Source organism: Callospermophilus lateralis, chromosome 11 (assembly GCF_048772815.1).
Source record: "Callospermophilus lateralis isolate mCalLat2 chromosome 11, mCalLat2.hap1, whole genome shotgun sequence".
Classification (NCBI taxonomy): Eukaryota; Metazoa; Chordata; class Mammalia; order Rodentia; family Sciuridae; genus Callospermophilus; species Callospermophilus lateralis.
This window is the reverse complement of record NC_135315.1, coordinates 32,167,369-32,184,020: the sequence shown is the minus strand read 5'-3', so window position 1 is coordinate 32,184,020 and position 16,652 is coordinate 32,167,369. Positions and strand designations below refer to the sequence as shown.

The 16,652-nt window shown below is 45.7% G+C and overlaps 1 protein-coding gene across 3 annotated transcripts; it reads right to left on the bottom strand.

The window, feature by feature from the left end:
* Positions 1-5,629: 5,629 nt before the first annotated feature.
* Positions 5,630-14,492, bottom strand: Dynll2 (dynein light chain LC8-type 2). 3 transcript variants are annotated; one of them, XM_076870219.1, is made up of 4 exons: positions 14,239-14,492; positions 12,444-12,521; positions 10,622-10,760; positions 5,630-7,665 (listed from the first exon to the last, which is right to left on the bottom strand). In XM_076870219.1, the coding sequence occupies exons 3-4, from the start codon at positions 10,751-10,753 to the stop codon at positions 7,528-7,530; spliced, it is 270 nt and encodes an 89-aa protein (XP_076726334.1). In that variant the 5' UTR covers positions 10,754-10,760; positions 12,444-12,521; positions 14,239-14,492; the 3' UTR covers positions 5,630-7,527. The 3 variants fall into 3 exon arrangements, with proteins under 3 accessions (XP_076726334.1, XP_076726333.1, XP_076726335.1); XM_076870218.1 differs by lacking the exon at positions 12,444-12,521; XM_076870220.1 differs by lacking the exons at positions 12,444-12,521; positions 14,239-14,492 and adding an exon at positions 13,716-13,815.
* Between the last annotated feature and the right edge of the window lie 2,160 nt (positions 14,493-16,652).

The following is a 16,652-nucleotide window of genomic DNA, read 5'->3' as shown; positions in this document are numbered from 1 at the left end:
ATACAAAACAAAGATATTGTGTCTGCCGATAACTAAAAAAAAATAAATATTTAAATTCTCTCTCTCTCCCTCTCTCACTCTCCTTTAAAAAAAAAAAAAAAAAAAAAAAACCATCAGAGAAAACCTTGCAGCCTTTAAGAGTCAGAGCTTGCTTTTGAGCCAAAAGAGATTATCAGACATTTTCATGGCCTCAGAACTACTGGGCAAATCCTGGGAGTTCCAAAGATATTTCTGATGGAAGAGCAAAATTGCAAAATGGGGAGGTCAGAGTCATATTTCTCAAATACTGTTTCATCTTTCAGATTTGTTTCTTTCGTGTTAAACTATCTGTAACACACTGGAATCTTACAGAGTGACTTTAAAATATGCTCATTTATCAACTGTCTAAAAGAAGACACAAAGTCTCCTAATATCAATTGCTTCTAAGGAGGGAAACCCAGTGGCTGAGCGACACAGGTAGGAGGGAGAATTCACTTTCTGTACCTTCAGAATATTGAGTCATGTGACTGTATCTCTTAGATTAGGGTCGGCACACTATGGTCCGTAGTCAAATCTGGCCCATTGCCCATTTAAAAAGTTCTATTGGAACATATCATCTAAAGCTGCTTCTTTGCTACATTAGCAGAGTTCAGTAGTTACAAGAACTACATACATGTTATATGGCCCATGAGGCCTAAAATATTTACTGACTCTTTATAGAAAAAATTTGCCAATCTCAGTGTAGATTTTAATTTTTTTAGAGAGATAATTTTTTAAATATTTTTTAGTTTTCGGTGGACACAACATCTTTATTTTATTTTTATGTGGTGCTGAGGATTGAACCCAGCGCCCTGTGCATGCCAGGCGAGCGCGCTACTGCTTGAGCCACATCCCCAGTCCCTCAGTGTAGACTTATAAAAAGTAAATTGACACTTTGTTGTTGTTGTTGATGAACTTTTATTTATTTTAATTATATGTGGTGCTGAGGATCAAACTTAGTGGCTCCCACTAGGCAAGCGCTCTACCACTGAGCTACAACCCCAGCACAGTAAATTGACATTTAAAAGATGCCCCAAGAGATATGAAAACATATGTCTATGCAAAAATGTGCACATGCATGTTCATAGCAGCATTATTGACAATAATGCCTAAAATGTCCTTCAACTGATGAATAAACCAAATGTATTTGTAGCCATATAATGGAATATTTGTTGGCCAGAAAAAAATGGAGTACTGATAGATGCTACAACAAATGAATCTTGGAAACATCATGCTAAGTGGAAGAAGCCAGACACCAAAGGTCACATATTGTATGATTCTATTTATGGAAATGTCATAAGCAAATTCAGAGACAAAATGTAGATTAACCGTTTCCAGAGGCTGAGGGGGAAAGAATTGAGAAATGACTACCAATAGGCACAGAATTTCTTGTTTGTTTGGGAGGGGAGCACTAATAAAAATGTTTGGAACTGGATAGTGGGCATGGCTACACAAGTTGGTGTATATGTTAGAATCTACTCAATTGTACAACACCACCAAGGACAGGGTCCTCCAGAGTTCAATAGGGAGCACAGAACCTACTGATAGTTCTCTTCTGCCATCTCCAACCAGAATTGAACCTAGCCTGGAAGTCAGAAGACTGAGTTCTACATCCCAGTTGTCCAAACATTCATGTAACCTTAAGTAAGCTTGTTTCCATGTCTGGTCTTTAATTCCCTTTCCTATAGCATGCACAATTAGGCAAGAAGGGAAAAGGCTGGCCCATTTGGGTTCAAGGGGAGATTTAGGGTATTTGACTTCCCAGAATCCTTTACTCTTTCCCCAAACTTTATTAAAAACCCTCATAAATAATATCTTTATTTATTTATTTGGTACTGGGGATTGAACCCAGGGTTGCTGTACCACTAAGCTGCATCCCTATTGTGGTTTAGATATGGTGTCCCCTAAACGCTCATGTACAAGACAATGCAAGAGGGTTTAAGGTAAAATGATAGGATTATGAAAGCCTTAACCTAATCAGTACATTAATCAAGTGATAGGGATTAACGGGTTGACAACTGTTGAAAGGTAAGGAGTGGCTGGAGGAGGTGGGTCTTTGGGGATGTGCCTTTGGCGTGTATTTTGTCACCAAAGAGTGGAGCTCTCTCTCCCTGCTTCCTAGAGCCATGTTCCCAGCTGCTTTCCTCTGCTACACTCTTCCACCATGGGATCCACCTCATCCCAGGCCTTGAGGAATTAAAACAGCTGTCTAGGGACTGAGACCTCTGAAACCATGAGCCCCCAAATAAACTTTTCCTTCTTAAAATTGTTCTTGCCAGATTTTTGGTCACAGCAGGAAAAAAAAAAAAAAAAGACTAAAACAATCCCTAGCCCTTTTTTATTGAGACAGTCTTGCTAAATAGCTGAGGGTGGCCTCAAACTTCCAATCCTCCTGCTTCAGCCTCTAAGTCACTGGGATTACAGGCATATGCTACCAATCCTGGCTCAATATCTTCATTTTACTCATCCTCATCCCTTTCCAATTTCAAAGCCCTTCATATACATGACACCATTTATTTCTCATAACCACCCTTTTGGGAAAGATGTGTTGCCTCCATTTTACAGATGATGGAATTGGAGCTCAGAGAAGCCACACTACTTGTTCATGTTCATACAACAGGAAGTGTTGGAGCTGGAGCTCAACCCCAAGTATTCAGGTCCTAGGTCCTATATTCTGCCCACAAAACTAATTTTTTGTTTGGCCTCTCTCTAGAAAGCCCAAGACAGTAATGTCTAGCTGCCTCACCATAAATGCTGCACACCTTTGAAAAATGTAAGGGAAGAGAGGCAAGCAGGAACCTGGGGTTCTCCTGGTTTTTAATTTTTTCTTATGAACCTCTTTATGTTGACACAGTAACAGAGTGGATATAAGCATTCATGTAGATCAGAATTCAGGAAGTCTGCTAAAACCAGAAGATCCATCCCTCTCATGAGGCCCGAGGAGCAGGTCCTTGATCCTTGGTAGAGGGGAGAAGTGCTGAGAGATTTTCCCCTCCAGCCTTGCTAAAGCAGGGCCCCAAAAGAGGGAATATCATTGGAACCAGGATTCAAAGAGCTAAGCCTAAATCTTAAGGAGTATAAGAACCCTGGCATCCAACACCAGCTAACCCTCCTGGGTCACAACAGTCCTGAGCTCTGGAAACAGGACCAGCTATGTGCACTTCAGCAAGTCACTCCCAGGTCTTTCCCCATTTGCTTATCCTGAAATGTGGCTAATGACTGCAGGACCAGGTTCACATGAGATGTTCTTGAAGGTTCCGTGACATAAACTGAAATGCATTTTATGAACACACTATTTCATTCTTCCATAGCTGGCAAACAAGAGGGGCTGATGCTTGACCACACTTGGGGAGTGACCCTCTCACTGCTTTCCAAGCAGCACAAAACACCCAGGGCTTTGGCAACAAGAGGGACCAAGCCAAAGGGCAGAAGTCTCTTCAGAAAAGGCTGAGACCCGCAGGGCAAAGGAGATGTCCTGGCTTGCACCTATATTTTTCTCTTTTCATTTGATCAATCAATACAAGTACTTCCTTTTTCCTACAGAAAAAGCAGTTAAGAAAAAATGATCTCATGGAGCTTATATTCTGGTTATAGAAGATAAAGTAAATAAATAACATATACATCAAAAGCATGGTCAGCAGGTGCTATGAAGAACTGAAGTGGATAACGTTAACCAGGCACAGTGGTGCACAACTGTAATCTCAGCTACTTGGGAGGCTGAGGTAGGAGGATCACAAATTTGAGGTCAATTTAGAGAGACCCTATCTAGAAATAAAAAATTTTAAAGGACTGGGAATGGAGCTTAGTGGCACAGTGTTTGTCTAGCACGTGTAAGGCCTTGGGTTCAAGTCAGCACTGCAAAATAAAATGGGCAAGATTAATGGTGACGGTGGAAGGTACTGTTTCATACAGGATGTCAAAAGGCCCCTCAGATAAAAACATGCTTAAGACCTCAAGAAAGTGAGGGATTAAGGTACCTCACACCTCAGGTCTAGGGTAGAGGTCACCAGGTTTAGGGGACAGAGACTGACAACACATATAATCCCTCCCCACTCTTGATTAGTCTCCATTTGCCCTACTTTTTAAAATTTCATTCTCCATCCTCTTCCCTGGCAGGGAAACTGATCCTTACAGACTTTTCCCTGCATCAACCCTGTCATCTGCCTTTTGGTAGAGTTCAGCCAAATGGAAGCCCAAAAAAACTGGAGAATGAAGTAGAAATATTGATGCTCTCACTTTCTCTCTGCACAGCCACAATTCTGAGAGGCTGTTTTCTTCAGGAATTCCACAGCATCCTTCCCCTGCAGAGCCCCATGGGTTTGGAGGCGTCTCCTCCAGGAAACCCTGCAGGATTAGCCTTCCAGACAAGCACCATGAATCTACAGGTGCAGAAATGTATGTTGTCCACAGATGGCATGGATTTGCCTATTTGATTACAGCAGGAAATTGATGAGTTTTGGTCCTAGAGACACCAATCATCACAGATGAAACCTCCAGAAGGTCCTGGCTATCAAATTACTCAGACTAGCAAAGGTAATAACAAAAGTTGGGGTTCTATAATCCCTTGTCTTAATCCCTTAGGACCTCACTGCCTCAGAGATAAAGCATTCTCCCCAGGATCCAGTCTAGCAACTTCTATCTGAAGGCAATCTACTTACCTCCAATATTCAAAAGTTCATTGCCCAGTGTATTTCCTTGATAACATCACTTACAGAAAGTTTTATCAATGTGTACGTCTGTTCTACTCACTAGAATGCACATTCCAAAGAAGCATGGAACTTTCCTCATTTTCATGAGTGAACAGCATTATAGAGCCAAGTGTTCAAGAGCTCAGAAAATGCTTTTGAGTGAACAAATAACAGTACAAAATACATCAGGTTTCACAAACAACTCCACAAAAATTGTGGCCAGTAAGCCTACAGTGATAGCTTAGGATCAAGGGTGGGTGCACTCAGAAGTCTTGGCACTACTCACTTCTCCAGGTATTGAGGTGAGTGGGTATTGAGGCAGGAAACCCCAGGTGGAGCACCTGGGATAACTCAGAGAATCACTCTGGTCCCACCAAGAGACTCTTTTTGAGGATCCCCAGCTTTCCCATTTTACGTGGACAGCATAAGTTGGCAGTGTCCAGGCTCAGGGAACCTAGGAATTAAAGGACTGGGCTTAAACCAAAGGTTCCTAAGCAGCCATGCTCAGGCTGGCACAGGATAGCTGACAGGAAGGCAGCAACTATTGTATCAAGGATGAACAATGTGGCTTCCCTGGCCAACCCACAGCTAGGCACTACGAACTAGGAACCTCTATGGGTGTGTGCTGCTGGCTAGTTCTCCCCACTCAACAAATAAGTCCTGCTTCAAGCCAATCATTATTTGTTGCTTGGTGTTCTCTTCAGTTTCATTCCAGTACACTCTAGGTACTCTACCCTGCCCCACCCCATGTGGTACCACTGCCTTCAGGTCAACACCCCCCACCCCCACCCCACTGCCCCTAAAGAAATCCAAACAAAGGGGCTGGAGATGCAGCCCAGTGGTAGAGTGCTTGCCTAGCAGATGCAAGGCCCCGGGCTGGATCCCCAGCATTAAAAAAAGAAAGAAAAAGAAACCCAAACAGCTCAGAGGTGCATCAATCGACCTTTAATGTCCAAAAGAGGCGTGGATGCAGAGCATAGGAGATGTGGCAGGGTTTTAGCCCCTGCTCCAGAAATGAGGGAGAGATGAACACAAACCAGACAGTTCCAACTGGCCACACAAAGTCTGGGAGGGCAGGGGAAAACAGATTTGGACATTCATTTAAAAAAAAAAAAAACTAAAAGCAAACAATTTTATATCAAAACTGAAGAGATATAGGGAACTCAGGCACCACCCAGTTCCCTTGCCAACATTAAAAAGAAAGCTCGGCACACTAGGGCTTAGGGAAGTCTGCCCCCCACTAGCCCCAAGAATTGACTGCAAACAAAAAAGAATGAGTTGGATTTCCCCAACCCCCCACAGTGTCAACCCTACACATGAGAGTTTTGAATGATTCATGAGAATCAGCAGCTTGATCAGCAATGACCACCCCACCCCTACCCCACTCCTATGTCATCAACACAAGATTTCCCTACATCCTTCCTGGAATCTCCTCCTACTCACAGGCCTTAGTTTACCTCCTGATATCTGGGGCTTCATGACTGCAAGTCTTTAAGTTCCAATGAAGCCCTCTCAGCCTTTTATTACTTTCATCCCCACCTCCCACAAGAAGCTGCAACCATCCATAAAGTCACTTTCCCCCCTCCACTGAGACCCAGCTCCAGGGCAGATGGCAGTATGGCTATCTTGCCCTAGGTGATCCTCCCAAAGCCTTCCTTCTCAAGGAGCAGACAGCCGTAAGGCAAGCAGTCTCTGGGCTAGATGACACCTGTCTTCAACCCACAACAGAAACCCCAGAGGTTTTTAACATAAAGGCCCACTTAGAACTGTGCCTCCTACCTATACACCCTAGAGATTCCATCTGTCCTGTCCCTCCTCCCTCCCCTCTACCCCAATCCCATACACACACACACACACACACACACACACATACAAGCATACACACATACACAAACGAGAATCAAGGGAGACATTGATTTGGTTTGATTGCTAAGACCTAACTAAAGAACTACAGTCACCAGAAATTCCCTTACCAGCCAACTAACAGGCTGCTCTAAGAGAACTCCAGAGGAATGAGTAAACTGAGGGCTACGCAGGGAGCAGACAGGAAAGAACATAAAGAAAAAAAGAAATTCAAGCTAATCCTACCCACAACATCCTCCTAGTATGATCTCTGGCAAGAAGAATAAAATAAGGTAATCCACAAAGACACAGCCCTTACTTAGAAATCCTGACAAAGACAGCAAGACAAAGTCTGCTCCCCACTCCCACACACCACAGACACATCACAGGGCCCCTTGAAGAACCCATCCCCACCCCACCCTCTGCCCCAAGCCAGAAAAAAAAAATCACAGTTCAGTGGAATAGTCTCCCTGGTACTAGATCAATCCCCCCACCCTCCTTCCTATCCCCCTCTCCTTTCTCCTTGCCAATTCTAACACTGTCTTCCTGCAGCCTCCCTGGTCCTCTCAAAGAAATACCCACCACCAGGAAGAGGCAGCTGCACAGTTTTAGTTCCACCTCCAGAGACCTATTTCTTTCCTCAGCCCTCCTCATCTTTTGGGATTTGTATTTTTATATAGGGAGACAAAGAGAATAAGGAGGGATGAGAGAGATTTCCTAGTGCAATACAACCAAAAAAAAAAAAAAAAATTAAAGTCTTGAAAAATAAACATAAAGCAGCCTTCTTCCCCAGGCAACTAAACAGAAGGAAGTTTGGTTTTGTTTACTGCGACATACACATGAAATCGAGTATACAGTCCATGCAGTAGCACAGCCGTTGGAGAGGACATCCTGATGCTGGCCCCAGTGCAAAACAGTCCCAGCAACGCTGCCTGCTTGCCATCGCTGCCGCCGCCACTGACACCTTCACCATGGCCACCTAGCCTGACTTGAAGAGGAGGATTGCAACTTGACCCAAGTAAAAATAGATGAAGTGCTTTGTCTCATGTGTGACGTAGCTGCCAAAATTTCGGCCCACGATACAGTGCCAGGTAGGATTATATTTCTTGTCAAATTCCTAAAAAAAAAAGAATAAAAGGGGGAGAGAAGAAAGGTGATTAAGGTAGCTGGAGGATGAGAAATCAGAATGGAAGTCTCTCCCTGCAACTCTAGCACCCATACATTTAGTTGTTACCACCTCCCCCGCCCCCAGCCTCAGCTCCTGAACCCCAGGAGCTCAGGTTCTAAGGTTGGCCAGGACACTCCTCCTCTCATCAATAATGGAACATCACAAAGGCTCCACTATTCCTCCCTATAGAGCCTTCTAGCACTTCACACTCTGATCATCTCTCCTCCTAGTTATCCTACACTACACCCTTCACACCACTCCAAGCCCACCCTATGATTCTTCAATAAAATGATCAGAGGCTAGTGGAATGAAGGACCACTCCAGTGAAATATAGCATGGAAAATGAAGACTGGTTGCCCACTGCCTCACACGTTACTAAACCAGCTTTCCAAATGCCATAAACCAAGATATTAGAGCAAATTCGGACTGAAGGTCAGGAGTACTAGGAAGCATTTTATAAAAATCAACATTAAAGGCAATCCTGTATGCCAAGCCATGCAGGCTTGTACACCAAAACAAAGACCTCAGCCATTAGATCAAGGTGATTTCCTCATTTCTATCAAGGAGCACAAAACCACCCAGGAAATCCCTAAGCTAATCAGAAGCAGCCCTCTACCCAGCGGCTGTCTGCCTAGATGTATCCTGATACGGCTGTGAAAGGGCAATAGCCTTCTATCATGAAAGGATCAAGGCTGCTAACCTTGGGGATCTTCATCACACACGGTGCTCAACATATAACCCAACATATAACCCGTTTGGCTTCTTCATAGCCTCCATACCATACAGGAAGTACTAAATACAGAGAGAACCCAAAGATACAGAAGACTGACTATAATTTTTTTAAATGGATGATCAGCATTGGGGAATAGATTTGGTACTTTCCAAGAAGTACTAAGGAAAAGAGAAAATCAAACCCAGCTTCAATCCTGAACTCTGTAATGTGGGAAAGTCTGTTACTTCTCTGGGTCTCATTTTTATCATCAGCAAAACAAGAAAGCTGGATCAGGTAATCTAAGGATTACTTTGGATACAAAGTTCTAGGATTCTGTTTTCTCTCCCTAGAAAGGCCATTAGTTAGCGAGGAACCAGCAACCCCATCTTGTTCTGCACCCGTTCAGGATCCATACACACAATCCAGAGTTTCCTCTTCTCATCCCACCCAAATCAGTAGGAAATCCATAGATTCCGTAAAATTCAAGGAAACCCTACCGACCAACCATACCCCTACTGTTAGGAACCAAACTGCTACCACTTTCTTGGGATGCCAGAGCTAAGATTATGCCTTCACTGGACACATGTTCTGGCTGGGAATCAGGGAACCCAGTTAGCCATTTCTTATTTTTAATTCAGGTGCCTCCTCACAGAGTTAACCATATCCTTCACCCATTCATTTAAGAAGTTTTCAGGGACCAAACCTATCACCCCAATACTAATCATCCATTTAAGAAATTATACAGTCATCCCTCCATATTTGTGGATTCTGCATCCATGGATTCAACAAACCGCAGATGGAAAATACTCAGAAAAAAAAAAATTACATCTGTCCTGAACATGTATACGTTTTTGTTCTTTTCATTATCTCCTACTAAACAATATAGTAAAAACAACTACTTACATAGCATTTACTTGTATATTAGCTATTAAAGTAACCTAGAGATAATTTAAGATATGTGTACGTTATACACAAATACTATGCCATTTTATATGAAGTGTGGATTTTGATATCTGACAGGGGTCCTGGATTCAATTTCCTACCAAAACTAAGGAATGACTACATATCAAGCCCATTCTTATTAGAGGATGGGGCTGGGGTTGTAGCTCAGTGGTAGAGCACTTGCCTTGCACATGTGAGGACCTGGGTTCAATCCTCAGCACACATAAAAATAAATGAGAGAAAGAAAACTCCCTACATTGTGAGATTATAATACCCACTTTTGTGTGTGTCTGTGTGTGTGTGCCAGGGACTGAACCCAGGGGTGTTTAGCCACTAAGCCACATCTGCAGCCCTTTGTTTTTCATTTTGAGAAGGGTCTCTGCTAGATTGCTTAGGACCTCATTAAGATGCTGAGGCTAGGCCTCAAAGTTCTAATCCTCCTGCCTCAGTCACTGGGATTACAGGTTTGTGCCACCATGTCTAGCTTTATAATACCCACTTTAAGTGATGAAGAGCTCTGAACATTATTCATGATCATTCATTCAAATATCTTTAATTTTAATTTTGAACAGTTCTAAATTAAGGCAGTAATGCTTAATTCTGAAGCTTCTCTGTTTAGTTTTATTCTTCCCCAATGTCTTAGTCACCTAATTATCTCTAAATGTAAATACACATGCCTAGTACAGCTTCTGTTAAGAACTCCCTAGTGTGAGCTGGGTATGGTGGCTGCCTATAATCCCAGCTACTGGGGAAGCTGAGGCAGAAGGATCTCAAGTTCAAGGCCAGCTCAGATATGTAGCAAGACCTGATCTCAAAAATAAAACAAGGGCTGGGATTGTGACTCAGCGGTAGAGAGCTCGCCTAGCATGAGCCAGACGCTGGGTTTGATCCTCAGCACTACATAAAATAAAGGTATTGTGTCCAATTACAACTAAAAAAAAATATTTAAAATAAATAAATAAATAAATTAAAACAAGATTCAGGCACAGTGGTACATGCCTATAATCCCAGAGACTAAAGAGGCCAAGGCAAAAAGATCCCAAGTTCAAGGGCGCCTGGGAAACAATGAGGCCCTAAAAACTTTCCCAAGGTGAATGCTTTGTCAATTCAATTCCCTCCCTAATTTGTCTGCTTCACAAGTTCCTAGGTTTTGTTTGCTTTGAATATCCTTATTTTCCTATGTCTTCAACTCTAGCCCTCTGTAGAGCCCAGCTCAGTTGCCATTTCAGACCCTTGGCTCTCCTGGCATACCTTCTTGATATAGGCAGCAATGTCCTTCTCTATGTTGTACTTCTCCATGGCCTGTGTGGCACAGTCAACGGCATCTTGTTGCATGTCCTCAGACATGTCTGCATTCTTGATCACTGCCTTCCGGTCAGACATCGTGACACTGCAGAAGAAGCAGCAAAGGTAAGGGTGTTAACTCCATGCTGTGAGCAATGAACATGAGTTTCTGGGTAGAGGGCTTCAGTGAGAAAGAAGTACAAAAGTGGGAATATAGAAAACAGCAGAAACACAGTCCCAACCCATGATTTTTATCTTATATAAAATGAGGTTTTTCTAACTCTAACAGCCATCTATTTCTAGTATTCTATACAGCACTGACAACCAAACTGACATCACTTAGCTGTGTCTTGGCAAGCTACTTTATCTTTGTGTTGTCATTTTTTGTAAAATGGGAACTGCAGGTTATCCTGAGGATAAGCCAGATGGCATAACACTGGATAAGATCTTGATCTAATGACCATTATTACATCATTAGTATCATAGCAGAAAGAAGAGGAGCTAGGGCTGGGGATATGGCTCAGTGGGATATGGCCTTTGCCTAACATGTAAGGCCCTGAATTTAATCCCCAGCACGGGGGGGGGGGGGGGGGGGGGCAGTAAGGAAAAAGATGGACTAGAAACCAACAGTCCTGACTTTAAACCCTTGTATTCTTGGACAAGCTTTTCTGTATCATTACTTCTATTTCAACAATTAAGTTAGCTCTCTATAGTGGGAACTGTTATAAGAATTAACTAAGGTTTTATTAAGAGCATCTGAAAACGGGATAGGGGGCTATCCATTCAGCCACCACCTGTTTTTGTATAATAAGTGATACAGGAACATGCTTACAATGGCAGAATTGAATAGTTTTGAGTGACTGAATGGTCTGCAATACCTAAAATTTATTATCTAACCCTTCACCAAAAAAAAAGTATACCAACCCCTGTTCTATACAAATGAAAATAAGTAGAGTACATTATAGGTCACCAATGCCCAGTATGGTAGAGACAACAATAACCTTTTAAGTACTTAGGGCTGACATGCCCCCAACCAAGAGGTAGAGAAGCTGGGTGGCAGTCTCAGATTAGGCTAGTCAACTCATTCCATCCTTCTCTCTGCTTCTCCCCTATAATGTTCAATTTTTAAAGCTCAATTTTTTTCTTCTGGTTTGTTATTTTTCTTTTAAAAATCAATTTTTGAAAGCCTTGAATTTTAGACCCAGTTCTAAATGATCCATCATTTCCTTAGATTTTTGCTTGCTTATGTAAAATTTATTCACTTATGCAAAAAATATTACCTACTAGGTGAAGTAAAAGGTATTGTGTTAGGGAGAGAATATCTTCTCTTCCTTAGAGAATACTGAGACTTTTCCCCTATTTAAAACATAGGATTGGGAAAAACCTGGAGATAGGTATTTTTGTTTTTTCCAATCCTCTAAGAAAGGTGAAGACCTGTTGTTATTTTAATAGACATGTTTCATATCCCTGCTAACTGGGCCATAACATTCATCATGTAGCAACCAGAGTTCAGGGCAGACATTGCATAGATCCTTCACAGAATGAGAGAAATCCCAAGAGGGCTGGCCAGGACTTGCATGGCAGTCTATAGTATGCCAGGTTCTTTGCAGGAACAGGGGGCGATGAGCTGCAAAATTCTGCCCTCCTTGACCACAGTCCCATCACACAGAACAGAAACAATTTCCCTCATCCCACCCTTAAAAGTGCCAGTCTCTGGCCCAGTCTAATGAACAAAAATGCTGTCAGTCTGGGCCTTTATGATTCAAGGCTACAAAAGCAGCCTGCTTGCCTGCTGAAGAAGAGATCCCTGCGTTATCATTACAGGCCACTATGATCTGAGTCCACACTAGTCCGTAGGCTGGATGGGCTGAAAGGGAAAACAGAACTGTCAACCATTATTCAGCCTACAGAATGCACAGAATGCATATATGCCAGCTGCCAGCCAGGAAGCCCTTAAGCCCCTGACCTCATCCAAGGCACACTTGTCTGGCACTTGGGTGGCAGTCTCAGACTAGGCCAAACTAAGCAGGGCTGGTTCCACCTCAGCAGACACTGGCAGAGCAAAGAGTTAGTAGATCACCCCCTTCTACCCCCACACTTGAGAGAAAGTCAGAGCCTTAAGTCTGTGAGCACCATATACTGAAGAAAAGGTCAGGAAAACCCTGTTCAAAACCTGACTAGCCAAGTGACCTTAGGCAAACAAACATTTTCAATTCAAAAGCCAATGACTAAAATGAGATAAATGGGGTAACCTCCATGGGTTTTGAGCAAAAGTATGAGAGCAGCACTGGGAGAAGGTTCTGATATTAGAAGGCTTTTCTTAGAAGAAATATAGTGTCACCTGGTGGCCTATTCCAGGTTACCACTCAGAAGGGGGCACTGTTTACAAATCCAGAGGTGGGGGTGGGGCCTGCTAAGAGACGTAGAAGATCAAGTATGAAACTGGCACCATTTTGCCAGTAAGCTCACCAGCTCCACTGCCTCATCCCCAAAGTCCAAAGGAACAACTCTGTCAGTAATTAAAGGCCACTTTACTCCCCAGGAGAGAGCCTGCGGTTACATAATGTTAATCTTGTGACTACAATGCCACGATTCTTCACCCCTGGCCCCTCAGGCAACTGAGAGGTAAGGTCCAGCCCCAACCAACCCTGTCCAAGGTGCCAGTGAGAAAAAGATAGGGAGATGCCCAGCCTACTCTCTCCTGGGGGGAAAAAAGAGAGAGACCTGGGCCTCCAGAGAAAGGGATGGCCAGAGGCCCCAAAACCAGCAGCCTCAAGTCACGAATCGAGGGCTCCTTTGCAACGAAAGAGGCACTCCTGGACAGCTCCCATCCTATCCCCGGTTTTGCAACCAAAAAGAAACAAAAAACAAACAACAACAAAAAAAGGCTAAGTCCTAGCGACATGGATTGCTTTTCCCTTCCCCACTCGCCAACACACATAAAACGCTATTTCCTTCCTTCGAATCTCCAAGGGGGCTGTACCTTCCACCATCCGGTTTCCCAGAGAGCGGGGCCCCGAGGGGCAGCACCTGGGAATGAGAAGGCACCGGTCCTACCCACCTCCGGCCCTCGCGGCCGAGCCAGGTCTGTAGGCCTCGGCCGGTCAGCCGCCCTCCCCCGCCCGGCCTGGAGCAGCGCTGGAGTGACTGGGCGTCCTCGCTGCAGGAAGGACGCCCCAGAGGGTGGCGGCGGCAGGAGGAGCCGCGTCACGCCGAAGCCCTCTCCACCCCCTCTCCCTGGCCCCAGACACCAGAGGCCTCAACGCAGCGCAGGGACACTCCCGGGGGGGTGTGGGAGAGGCAACGTCGCAGCCTGGGGCCTCCAGTGGCGCCACGAGGGTCGCCAGGGCACACAGTGGCAAAGCCGGCGCTGCGCAGACCGGGAAGGGCGCCGGGGGTTAGCGGAGTTGCTGAGCCGTACACCGAAGGCGGCGGGGCCACGGCGCTCCAGGCCTTGGGGTCAGGCTTAGGGCGAGGAGGCCTAGGGCGAGGAGGCCGCTGGGCCTTGGCGGCCAAGGCTGGCGTGCTAAAACACGCACGCGACGGTCGCGGGCGCGGCGCCCAGGGTCCCACCCACCCCTCACCTTCACCGAGGCGAGTCCTCAGGGGCCCCGGGGGAGCAGCGATGGGCTGAGGCAGAGCGCGGGCACGGGCGATGTCCCCTGGGCTCCTCCTGCAGCAGCCGCCGCCGCTGCGATGTCCGGCTCCCGCAGCCCGGGGCCGAGCTCTCGCGCCGCCGTCCGCCTTTAGAGCTTCCCCGGCCGCCCGCGCTCCGCCTCGCGCCGCCGGCCCGCCCGCCTGCTACGTGTTGGGGCCTCGCCGCTCCGCTCCGCTCTGCCGCTGAGCGAGGCCGACGCGCGGCCCCCGCTGAAATAGCGCCCCGCCCCCGCCCCCCCGCCGCGCGCGCTGCTGTCCGCGATCCCTATTGGCTGCGCCCGCCCGGCCCCGCACTGCGGGCTTCTCCCCGCGCCGCTCTCGCCCCACATCTTGTTTCCTCCCACAATGCCTCGGGGTGGAGGGAGGGGGAGTTGGGGAGAGTGGGGGCAGGGAACTGTGGCCTTAGGAAGAGGGGAGAAAAAGAATGCAGACCCCTCTGCTGGGGCTGGAGAGGCCAGGACCGAAAAGGGCTGAAGAGGCCAGGCCCAAGAAAGGAGAAAAGGGAGGGGCGTGGAGACCCCAATCCCAAGGAGAAAAAAAGGAAGAGGAGGATGGAGATTTCAGACCCAGAGAGCAGATAGGAAGGAGCACAGATCTCAACCTTAGGAGAGACAGGGGAGGAGATGAAGGCACCAGCCTCAAAGAAAAAGGACACCCCCGCCCCTTAAACCCTCCAAACCTGTGGGAAAGAGAGGAACAGCCAGCCTTATGAAAAGTAAAGGCATAAGCAGCCGGGGGCTTCCCTCCTCACATTCTGAAAAGGTCTTCCCCCTCCAGCTCAGTCTTTGTTCTTGAGCCTGAAGGCCTTCAGACCTAACTCCCCAGCTGGGGCCTCAGCCCTTATTTATCTTTGAAAGCAACGGAGGCAGAACCTAAGCAAAATTGTGAATGGGCCGCTTTGTCTTGGGTACACAGGCCTATGCTGTCCTTGCAGGTTTATGGCCTTGGGTTTCTTTGGGGATAGAGGTAAGAGTAAACCATGTGCTCCTGTCGGCTTGTCCCCACGGGTCCATTTAGACAGGACTAGAGGGGAATTGAATAGAGACTCCTAGAGGTGTAAACCAAAGCCTGTCAGTTGAGGAGTCTTAAAATTTGTCAGCCTATCCATATTCTTCACTTTCTAGAGAAGGTTCAAAAAGGGTAGAGCTCTTGCCATATCCGTGCTGGTTAGGCTAAGTTTGGCTAGTAGACCGAAAAGTGGTGCATCTAGGCAGAGGCCGCTCTGCCTAGATGTTTTTGTTTTTGTGCTGTTCATGCATATTGGTAGTGTTTCTGCCCTCCATTGTACCCCACTCACCCCCAGAAAAGACTCCCAGGAAATGTCTGCTTTTTCCTTCCCAGACCATTTCATACAGGAAACCTAAAGGGATGATAGTCTTTATTGGGAGCCAGGCATTTTGGCCAGACGACAGTGGAGATTAGGCAGCTCCCAAGAATAGCTCTCATGCCCATCTTTTTCTCTTCCTGCTCCAAGCCACTGTCAGGAAGTCAGACTTGCTCTGGCCCTGGCCTGCTTTGATTGGGAACATTGTAAATTATGGGTTCATTATGGGTCAAGGGAAACCTGGAAGATCATCCCCTCCTGTCTCTGCTTTCTATAGCTCTGTCTTCTCCTATTCTCAATCAGGGATTCCAGGCAAAGCCAGTGAGTGGTCTCCCCTCACAGGAAAGGTATTCTGATGTCAGCTTCTGTGTTAATGAATGGGGGGCGGGGCATACCAGGGAAGGGAGGAGAGGAGGAAGGATGATTTATATACTAAGTAGGCTTTTGCAGAACAAATCTTATGGGCTGCTTGGAGAAAGGGCTAGTACCCTCTTTCCCCAATAGTCCTTAGCTTCCAACCCTTTCCAAGTCTTGAAGGTCAAAACTGCTGTGTATAGTTATGCAGACTGTTCACTACACAAGGGCATTCAACCAAGGAAGCAAGTGAGGACTAAGATACAGCCTACATTCCACTTGCTAAACTGTATGCTCTGGTACAAGCTGTTGTCCATCCAGAAGATGACTTTTTTCAGGTATTCACAAAGGTGATTATGAGCCAGCAATGGTCCTTCAGAGACCAGGCTGCCAGGGCATAAATCCTCCTCTTCCCTATTCTCTTTCTCCAGAGTAGAGCAGGGAAAGAGCTCAGTTATGCCCAGTAAGGCTTGTAGTGGGGTAGAAGTCAGGGAACAAAGAAATTCATCTAACAGGAGTCAGAGCCAAGACTTGACTTTTCAGAAACGTGACTCTCAGTGTGATGTGAAGTGTGTATAGAGAAGTAAACTCTATATAGAATATCAGGGAGATTTGTTAATAATAGTGTGATTTATAGATAATACTAATTAACCTTTAAGGAAG

Coding starts and splice junctions, on each gene's coding strand:
- Dynll2 (XM_076870219.1), bottom strand. CDS start 10,753: ATGTCTGACCGGAAGGCAGTGATCAAGAATGCAGACATGTCTGAGGAC. Junction 7,666..10,621: donor TTGCTGCCTATATCAAGAAG/GTATGCCAGGAG, acceptor TTTTTTTTTTAG/GAATTTGACAAGAAATATAA.